The sequence below is a fragment of the Chiloscyllium plagiosum genome, chromosome 22 (assembly GCF_004010195.1).
Source record: "Chiloscyllium plagiosum isolate BGI_BamShark_2017 chromosome 22, ASM401019v2, whole genome shotgun sequence".
Classification (NCBI taxonomy): Eukaryota; Metazoa; Chordata; class Chondrichthyes; order Orectolobiformes; family Hemiscylliidae; genus Chiloscyllium; species Chiloscyllium plagiosum.
In genome coordinates, this window is record NC_057731.1 from 14,766,242 (window position 1) to 14,777,386 (window position 11,145).

The window sequence follows — 11,145 nt, forward strand, 5'->3', positions numbered from 1 at the left end:
GCCACTTGTAATTCAGATACATATTGTAAGGCACAGGCAAACAGTTGACAAGATCTGTGAAGAGGTATGCAAAACTTACTTGAAATTGCATTGCTTGTAAATTTAAAACCTTATAGTGTTTAGGAGAGATCTGTACTCCAGTTTGGTAGTGAAATTGTAATTTATTTGAGGGAGTGTTTGCTGACACTGACCACTGCGGGCAGCTACACAGGTGCATTCGTTGGAGAACACACTTTGGGTGACATCCTTTTGCTTTCTAAGCCTGCATTCTCTCCCCCCCCCCCCCAAACCCAATTAATTTAAAGCTCTCCCTGCAGCCTCATTATTCAGTTTGCTAGGATACTACAATCCATTCCACCCACACCAATTTTTGACCTATGTACTTAACTCCTTGACTTTATTTCCCTGTGTCAGTTTTCCCATAATCCTGGATTACTTCTTGAGTTATTAAATTGAAGGTTCTGCTTTGTAATTTAGCTACTTACTGTTCACCTATTTTTGTTTTCCTAACCAATCTGATCATAAATATTATTATATACTTCTGGAGCATATGGGATTTGAACCCATGCCTCCCAGATCAGAGATAGGAACACTATCACTGTGCCATTTTCCTTACTGTTCAAATTCTTTCAGCAGAATCTCCTTTTCAAGTCTGATCAATGTTGTTAGTAGCCACGTGAAGAATGGCAACTGGATCCTACCCCTCCCACTTCATTACGTTTCCATCTCTGAGAAAACATCTTGAATGTTGGCACTAACCAGGAACAGAGCCTTCGGGATTGTTGCTCAAGGCTGCAGAGAACAGTATCAGTCTCCCTAGTTATACTATCCCGTACCACCACTATATTCCTATTTCCTTCCCCCACTTGAATGACCTCCTGTATCACAGTGCCACGGTGACTTGATGCCTCACCATTGCCAACTGAACAGTTAGTAGGTCCGACGATTGTTAAATGCCACGACCTGAGTCCCCATACCTGCCTCACCTGCACTCATGCCAATTACAGACTAAATTTGAATTGCCCAGTCTGAGGGTGTGACCACCTTCTGGAGCAAACCTTTCCTCTTTGTTTTGTTGCAGCAACTGCAGCTTCATCTCCTCAGTTCAGTTCTATGGTTCTTCAAGCTGTAAAAACTCATGGATGTTTGATTTAGACATGGTAGTGTCTGGGAAATTCCATATGTTGTAACATCAGTGCATCAGTCCTGCCATCACAATCATAGAATCCTGACAGTGTGGAAGCAGGATGCACCAACCACCTCACACCAACCCTGTGTAGAGCATCCCACCCAGACCTAATCCCTTATCCTATCCTTGCAACCCTGCCGTGGTCAATCTACCTAGCCTGCACATCCCTGGACATTACTGGAAATTTAGCATGGGCGATCCAGCTAAACTGCACAGCTTTGGACTGCGGGAGGAAATCCATGCAGAAAAGGGGAGAATGTGCAAACTCCACACAGGCAGTCAACAAGAACCAAACCAAACCAGAGTCCCTGGTGCTGTGAGGCAGCATTGCTAACGATCGAGCCATTGTACTGCCCAATCATCTTGACTTCATTTATAAATTAATTACTCTACTGCTCTTTACACTTCAGTAATTTTTTTTGTGGCTATGGGATGTAAATGGGATTGGTATAGTCGGTTTTCTTTTGTAGACTGGCATGGACACAATGGGCAAAATAGTTTTGATATCAATTAAAGCCAGCCTAGTCTAATAGTAATTTCAGCATTTGCCATGGTGGGATACACATTCACAGAGCACTAGCCTGGGACTTTGAATTCTTAGTTCAGTGACAGTACTGTTCCACCACCGTCTTTTATTTTGCCTACAGCATCAGTACACACATTCTCTAATCGGGATTTGGCATACATTTAGTTTCAGGAGTTTTTCATTTGATCGTGTGTGTATTTTCTATCCTATCTCCTATGTAGGCAGGAAAATTGTTAATTTCTGTTTCAAGCTGCTGTTAGTTATGTTAAGGCATGAAATTGATATTAGTTTTGAAATTATAGGACAGCTGTAATAGTGACAATGTTACTTTTAGTCTTCGTATGCAATCACCACTCACTAAGCTTTAAACTTCAAATGTTATGGGCATGCTTTAATTGATTTAAAGCAATTACCTTTTGTCAAAACTAAATTTACACTAATTAATAGATTAACTTAATTTTGAGAACATTTTATTGTAAAAGTGGTGCTGTGTTATACTTCTCCACATGGTGTCATCAGATTACTACAGTGCATTAATGGTGAGCTGCAACATTTTTATTGCGTTTCTATTATGTAAGTATGATGAAGGACTTTGTACTTAAACACTTGTAGAGAACACACGTAATTCAACAGTTATTTGTTAATATTTAATTTACTGATTTATAAATATTGTCAGTCGTTTGATTAAAATAACCGCAGTTCTGAAAATTGAAGTTTTAAAACATTAATGCAAAGTAATTTTGATTTTATAAAAATCCATTCCTTTAAGTGGCATGTAGGGATGTATAATTTTAAAAGATTTATTTCTAGGAATGGAAATGAAGAAAAGTTGATGTCCCTTCTTACACCATTGAATGTAAACTGCCATGCAAGTGATGGTAGAAAGGTAAGAATTTTATTGATACTGTTAGCCAAATAGTTACAAATATCAAGTTATTGAATGGACTTAGGCAATTTGGTTGTGGAATTGTTACCTTGTGGAAAATTGACCAGAATGGACACTACCATAGAATTGGATAGCAACAATTTTTGAAAAGTAAAATGTATAAATAAATGTTTTGAAACCTTTATATTGTACAAGAAATGGAAAGCAAGATGTACTGCATCTTAGTTAAAGCAGGAAATTGTATGTGAAACAAAATATCTTTACAGTAAGAGAAATTCTGAGGGATATTAATGGCAAAATAGGCAATGATCATAATATTTGTATAATAGAGAATAGCAATAGTTTAAAATGATCTAATATCAGACACACTTTCACTTGTATTCTGTCCAGGAATGGAGTAACTACTCCATTGAAAGCAGAATAGAATTTGTTCTTGCTTCAAAGATCTGGTATTAAGGTCTGGAATAATTACTCTAAAGAACTTCTGCAGTATGATATAAAAGTGACAATATGAATTGCTAAATACAGGGTGACTCTTCAGTCACCAGAAAAATTAACAATGTTGTTAGAAACTTAATTGCCTAAGTCTCTTAGTGGGATTACACTGAAATCCAAAATCGTTTAGTTTAGTTTTTAAATTGAAACTTAACAAAAACTTGTACATATACCTTATGAATTTGTAATGCTTTTGAGTCCCATCATGATATCCACAGAAAATGAGAACAGTATATGATGAGGGGCAATATGAAGCATTGATTGGGTTGGGCTTGATTAGCAACAATGAGAACTGTAACACTAAAATCAAGCAGCATTGTGGGCTTCAGTGTTTTATATGGATTTTAATCTGTGTAATAGTGGATCAGACTTCAATTGTGTAGAGAGAGCTGAAGCATTTAACTTTTCAAATCTCTTTTTAAATAGACTATAATTTTCCTAATGAAGTATTTTCCTTATATCTGTACAGTCTACACCACTTCATCTAGCAGCAGGATATAATCGTGTTAAGATTGTACAGCTGCTGCTTCAGCATGGTGCTGATGTTCATGCAAAGGATAAAGGGTGAGTATTTGCTTTAATGCCTGTCCTGTGGTGCAGAGGTTTGAATGTGATGGGAAGGAACATCAACTGTGATAGTTCAGTCAACATTAGTCTAAACCTTGCAGTAAATCTACTCCTTGATTATTAGACTTTTCATGCCTGTCTCAAATCTGCTATATTTTGTCTATCAGCATCCTTTATATCATTAACTTGAAGGTGGAAATAAATATTAAAATACAACTTTCTGCCAATTTTTCTACAAAAAAAGAATTTCATTACCGAAATATTAGAAGAAATCCTAAAATCTACTGCAACAACAATAACCTTGACTTTAATGTGTTGGGGTAAGTAGGTCACCAAATGATACATTGTGAATTTCATCACATTCTTTTCGAAGTGGAGTTGAGTTTGGCAACCTGCAGCATGTAGCTGCTTGTAGTCTTGCAGGTGAGAGAATGTGAGGACTGCTGATGCTGAAGAGTCAGAGTCGACAAGTGTGGCACTGGAAAAGCACAGCAGGTCAGGCAGCATCCGAGGACCAGGAGAGTCGATGTTTTGGGCATAAGCCCTTATTCAGGAATGTGGGGGCAAAAGGGGGTTGAGAGATGATTAGGTAGATGGGGGTGAGGCTGAGGGAAGAGCCCCAGCAAGGTGATCGGTTGGTGGGAAGGGGGGATGGATTGGTGGGACAGGTAAAGAGGGTGGTGCCAAGTTGGAGGGTTGGATTTGGGATGATGTGGGGAGAGGGGGAGATTTAGAAACCAGTGAAGTCGATGTTGATGCAGTGTGGATGAAGGGTCCCAAGGCTGAAGATGAAGTATTATTCGTCCAGTTGTTGGATGGCTTGGATTTGGCAATGGAGGAGTCCCACAACTTGGATGTCCTTGGGGGAGTGGGAGGAGGAGTTCAACTGGTCAGTCACAGGGTGGAGGGTTTGTTGGATGTATGTGTCCCAGAGATGTTCCCTGAAAAGTTCTGAGAGTTGGTGGTCTATCTCCCTGATGTAAAGGAGACCATATCATGAGCACCGGACACAGATGAGGTGGATGGACGTGCAGGAGAATCTCTGCTGCATATGAAAAGATCCTTTGGGCCCTTGGACTGAGCTGATGAGGGAGGTGTGGGGGCAGGTTTTACACCTCATGGGTTGGCAAGGGAAGGTGCTGGGTGTGGAGGTTGGTTGGTGGGTGGGGTGTGAACCTAATGAGGGAGTCACAGAGGGAATGGTCTCTGCGGAATGTAGGTAGGGGTAGGGAGGACAATGTCTTTGGTGGTTGGGTCTATTTTTAGGTAGTGGAAATGGCAGAGGATAATGCGTTGTATCAGGAGATTGGTGGGGCGGAAGGTCAGGACCAAGAGGTTTCTAGCCATGTTGTGGTTGGAGGGGTGGGGTTCAAGATCAGAGCTGCGGGAAGTGAAGGCGATACACTGGAGGGCATTGTTGATCATTGGATGGGGAAATTGCAATCCTGGACATAGGAGGCCATCTGGGATGTCCTGGAGTGCAATTGCTCCTCTTGGGAGCAGATATGGCGGAGGCAGAGGAACTGGGAGTAAGGGATCATGTTTTTAACAGGAGTGAGGTATTGGAGGAGGAGAGTTCAGGTTGGTGTGGGAGTCAGTTGGTTTGAAATAGATGTCCTTGTTGAGTCCGTTGTCGGAGACGGAGAGGTCCAGGAAGGGGAGGGAGGTGTCCGAGATGGTTCAGGTGAACTTAAGGTCAGGGTGAAAGGTGTTAGTGAAGTTGATGAACTGTTCCACCTCGTCATGGGAGCATGTGGTGGCACATTAATCATCAATGTAGCAGAGGAAGAGTTGGGGGATGGTGCTGGTGCAACTGTGGAAGAGGATACATGGAACAGTTCATAAGAGGCAGGCATAGCTGGGGCCCATGTGTGTGTGCCCATGGCTTCCCCTTTGGTCTGAAGGAATTGGGATTATTCGAAGGAGAAGTTGTTCAGGGTGAGGACCAGTTCTGCCAATCAAACGTGTGTCAGTGGAGGAGTACTGGTTGAGTTGGTGGGAGAGGAAGAAACTGAGGACTTGGAGGCCTTCGCCACGGCGGATGGGTGTGTAAAGGGACTGGATGTCCATGGTAAAGATGAGGCATTGGGGGCCAAAGAAATGCATTTCTCACTGCATCTTCTGAATCCAGCTTTCTCAGAGAGATGCAGAGCACCATGCCCATTAGGGGGTTCAGTTGCAATGAAGTGGCAGGAGGTAGGGCACATGTCATACTTGGAATAATGGCTTCTGTTTGGTAAATTTAAAGGTCCAGCAAGACCTTTGGAGGCTCTGAGAGATTGTGGGGAATGATTGGTATGGTCAGAGAAGTTAGTTTGGAGGTCAGCATGGGGAGTTTGTGGCATTGTTTAGGAGGGTAAACGAATGGCTGGTGTGATTAATGGGGTCAGTTCTGTTACTCAGGCATAAGACTAATTTTTTGTTTCTGTTGGACATTTCTGGCTAACTGTCCAGGTGAGGACTGTGGAAGGTAGTCAGCTAATGTCACTGATGATCTGTGAAGATCGAGAAACTTGAATATCTGAGCTAGTTTTCCCTTGGGAATCAATGGTTAATCGTTTTGATACATTTACAATTTCAAAGTACATTGATATTAAATAATAAGTAGCATCGTGCTTGAATTAAACCTATTTAAGTTGATAGTCTGCATACTGATTTTATGTAAGTCCTTGAGGACAAGGATCAGATTTTATGGTTGTACGTTCAAATTACTAAGTGTTACTTGTTATTTTAGATCATGAGAGTTCATGGGCGAGAAAATTGTCCTGAACGTTTTAAATTGAAATTGTTTTAAGCAGACCTTAAAATTGTCAATAAAGACAAAATTTAATTAAATGTTGTTGTGGTTCTGTTCGCCGAGCTGGAAGTTTTTGTTGCAAACGTTTCGTCCCCTGGCTAGGCGACATCATCAGTGCTTGGGAGCCTCCTGCGAAGCGCTTCTTTGATGTTTCCTCCGGTGTTTATAGTGGTCTGTCCCTGCCGCTTCCGGTTGTCAGTTTCAGCTGTCCGCTGTAGTGGTTGGTATATTGGGTCCAGGTCGATGTGTTTGTTGATGGAGTTTGTGGATGAATGCCATGCCTCTTGGAATTCCCTGGCTGTTCTCTGTCTGGCTTGCCCTATGATAGTAGTGTTGTTCCAGTCAAATTCATGTTGCTTGTTGTCGCAGACATGAATTCGACTGGGACAACACTACTATCATAGGGCAAGTCAGACAGAGAACAGCCAGGGAATTCCTAGAGGCATGGCATTCATCCACAAACTCCATCCACAAACACATCGACCTGGACCCAATATACCAACCACTACAGCGGACAGCTGAAACTGACAACCGGAAGCGGCAGGGACAGACCACTATAAACACCGGAGGAAACATCAAAGAAGCGCTTCGCAGGAGGCTCCCAAGCACTGATGATGTTGCCTAGCCAGGGGACGAAACATTTGCAACAAAAACTTCCAGCTCGGCGAACAGAACCACAACAACGAGCACCCGAGCTACAAATCTTCGCACAAACTTTAATTAAGTGTAAATAGAAAATGGAAGTTAATTGTTATAAAATCTATTGTAAAAAAATTTCATTTCTATAAGTGAATTTGTACTGGCTTATTCAGAATAGCAAATCAACGTTTAAGTCATTTTATTTTTTTTTGTTCTGTAACTTCAAACTCTTGTATTTTATAATCACTTAACAGTATAGAATCTGAATACTCCTGGAGAAATGTGTTTTTGAAGCTTTTCATGTTACACTCATTAGGACAGACGAGTCAGTACCCATAAATCAAGGTGAAAACTTTGACAGCTAGTCTGTTTTTTATTTTCATCAATAATCACATTTGTGGAGGTGAGGTAAATTTCTTTAAGGCTGTTAAGGTTTCTTTAAAAAAAAAATTGCTGGTGCCTGCTGTAGAACATCATCAAATTCATTGACAACAATGCCACAGAAGAAACAATTGTTTGATTGTCAAAACCTGTTTTTTGTGTGCACTTTCTGTCTGAGATACCTTACATGTTGTATATTGTTTAATGCAAATGAATGTCTGTTATATTAGATTAGATTCCCTACAGTGTGGAAACAGGCCCTTCGGCCCAACAAGTCCACACTGACCCCCCTGAAGAGTAACCCACCCCCCTCCCCTCTGACTAATGCACCTAACAACTATGGACAATTTAGCATAGCCAATTTACCTGACCTGCAAATGTTTGGAATGTGGGAGGAAACATCTTTATGCTTTTTAGTGTAACAAAACTTTGCAGAGCACAGAAATAGAAGATGCTTAGCCACATGTCTCCATCCTTTTTGAGTCTTTTCATTGTGTACTTATCATTACTAATCTGTTCTTGTAACATTTTAAAGGTGAATACAACCACATGTTTAGGAACAGAATAATAGATTATGTTGTGAACTTTGGTAATCTTAAAACAGCATATCCAGAGTCTAACCATGAGTAACATTACAAGAGATTCTGTAGATCCTATATCTGAAAGTCTATAAAGTGGAAAACATCCAAAGTGCAGAAATTGCGCTTACAAGTGGAATACATTGCTGAATGGTGAGCGTGTGTGTTTTTAAAATAGCCTGTTAAAGAAAATCAAAGTCAAAAATCACTATTGGAACTAGAATGACATCAGTAATTCAAACTCTTATTCAGAAAAACACAAGCCATTATGTGCAATTGACCAATTGCTGCAAAACTGTATTGCTTTTCCTGCTTACCCAATATTTGCTTATAAACTAATATAAGTACATTAGTAATAATAACAGTAGTAATAATAAAGAATTTTGAACAATTTATCTGTAGAATGCAAATTTGAAATCCTTGAAATGATTTTCCCTCCCCTTCTCTGAAGGATTTGTTCTGGTCTATTTGCACAGCCTGCATTTTCTTCTCAGCCTTCGACTGCTGGGAAACTCCAACAGCTATTTAGAAATGGTGGAAATCTGTGTAGGGAACATGGTGGAAAGTGTAATTTTCATTTGTCAGCTGTGAAATAAAAAATCCAGAGTATGCTGCAACAATCCATATCCGATTACTCATATTATAGATGATGGAAAAATGTCAAAAGTAAAGCGCTATCTTTAGCCTTTGAAGGAGTTCCAGAAATTGCTGACAGAGTTAAATGCATTAAAGATGTTTAATTTGCACTACATGCACCATGATTACCTGGTGTAAAGTGCAAAGAGGGGATCAAGGTAGGGGATCAAGAGAAGTATCAAAAGTCTTTGTTAGTAATTTATTGGAACTATTCTGAATTTTTTATATAAATCTGTTTTGTATTTCAGAGACTTAGTACCTCTTCACAATGCCTGTTCCTATGGTCATTATGAAGTTACGGAGCTCTTAGTTAAGGTTAGTATTTAAACCTTGTTCTGATTTTGTGCATTATAGGTTAGTTATACCGGTGTGGATAATTTGTATAGAGCTAAATATATTAAAGAAGAAATAATGCTCTGGAACTCACTAGCATTCGGTCTTGAACCAACAATCAGATTCAACACAGGCTAATGGGATCAAAATCTCTGTCTTGTACAGGATCTTAAACATTTAAATCCAGTTGATGGTCATATGCCCATAGTACAAAATTTCACTAACTCGACACTAAATTGACAATCTCACATCAAAATAACAAAAGGTGGTTTGTGGAAAATTGAAAATGTTCCACTGATAGAGTTGGGGCAGAGAGGAGGGGGCTCGACCTTGTACCTAACTGTATGATAGATATGTACTTGGCATTGTGGTTAAAATAGAACATTTTCCAGGGTTAATATCTTGTGCCTGAGAGTGTAAAACCTAGCTTAGATCTCTATGGTGCTGTAAAGATAGCCAATGTATTTGTATTCACATACTGAATCTGAAATAAAGCTTTTTGCTCTATCTTACCATCCCTTTTTTCTTGATGCTATGTATTTGACTTCCTATTTAACTTTAGAAATTGAGTGAAATAAGAAATATTGTTATCACTTGTCTCCACTTCTAAATGGTGCAAATTTCTTAACGTGTGTTTCTGAATTGTTAATGTGCGTTTCTGAATACTTGAACAGTGCACTTTGAAGAAGTTTAAAATTATTTTTATAATTAATTTTTTGAAAACTGATTTCTATTCACAGCATGGTGCGCATGTGAATGCTATGGACCTCTGGCAGTTTACTCCTTTGCATGAAGCAGCCTCCAAGAACCGGGTACAAGTATGTTCCCTATTGCTGAGCTATAGTGCTGATCCAACATTACTGAACTGCCATTCAAAAAATGCTATTGATTTGGCCCCTACACCACAACTAAAAGAACAATTAGCATGTAAGTTTTTCACAAACCTTTCTCTTTTTCATTGTTACTTTAAATTAAGCATTAAACGTTCTGTGACTGTTGAGTATTGGTGCATAATGATGTTTATAATGGGTATATTTTCTCAAAAATTTATAACTTCTTGAGTAAAGGATGCTGAACACTGCTGACATAGAAAAGGAAGTGCATAAATGAACCTGGCTTATTTTTCTTTTTAGGTTCTATGGTAATGGGCATCTCAAAGAGTTTTTTATTTGTAAAAAAGTGTTTTGTTTATCAATGACCAAAAGGACTTCACCTTATCTAGTACCCCTCAAGTACTGGGTTGTTCCAAGGTATTTGCAGCCAATTGCATGCTTCTAAATGCTTATTACTATTGCATTTTGGGGATACCCTGAGCCGTTTATGCACATTTAAGATAGAACTATCCATTCATTTTTCTGTCTTAATTGTTTAATGATAGTTCAGAGTATATTTTGGCTCATGTACTCTAGAGAGTCTTTTCTTCTCTTTGATTGTGCTTCAATGTTGTCTAATTGTGTAGTCCTTTTCTAAGTGACTGGTCCAGATTTGTCCCAGGATGTGAAGAATTTGGGTTAGGTATCTATTTAACTTCCGATCTCTTTCCCCCCCACAGCTTATCAAATAATAGATTTAGATTTGGTCTTTTAAGCACATTTTCCCATAAACGTGAGTTAACAAATGCACTTCTTAGCAATCTGAATTTGAACTCACTGACTCACTGTCACAAAGCATTTGAGGCCAAAATATTGAATGTTTTCAAAAAGGAATTAGATATAGCTCTTGGGGCTAAATGATAAGCCATAATCATTTTGAATGCTGGAGCATATTCGAAGGGCCTACTCCTATTTTTCCTGTTTAGTAACCTTTTACGTAGCCTAATGCTTTTGAATGTGTGTATGCTGATACTTTTACATGATTGTGAAGTGTTTTCACATCTGTTGATTTCAAATGTGATTCTGGAATTAGCAGTGTTAGTAACCTGACTCCTCCACAAGTGGCAAGTCTTGTATCCCCTTTAGTTAGCAGACTATAGTATAACTACACTACCATGTTGTCGTTTTTTAAACAGTTTGTTAACTTTGTGAATTTAATTTTGGTGCTTGTTGGCTAGGGTAATACTGAGCTGAAAATGTGTTGCTGGAAAAGCGCAGCAGGTCAGGCAGCATCCAAGGAACAGGA

At 39.4% G+C, this 11,145-nt stretch overlaps 1 protein-coding gene across 1 annotated transcript in view; it reads left to right on the top strand.

Annotated features, from left to right (window-relative positions):
• Positions 1–11,145, top strand: part of LOC122561382 (poly [ADP-ribose] polymerase tankyrase-2-like) — a 54,365-nt gene that overhangs the window by 17,219 nt on the left and 26,001 nt on the right. The window contains exons 5-8 of the mRNA XM_043713146.1: positions 2,526–2,601; positions 3,566–3,660; positions 8,943–9,009; positions 9,768–9,954. Coding sequence (XP_043569081.1) covers positions 2,526–2,601; positions 3,566–3,660; positions 8,943–9,009; positions 9,768–9,954 — 425 coding nt within the window. The remainder of the gene's footprint in view (positions 1–2,525; positions 2,602–3,565; positions 3,661–8,942; positions 9,010–9,767; positions 9,955–11,145) is intronic.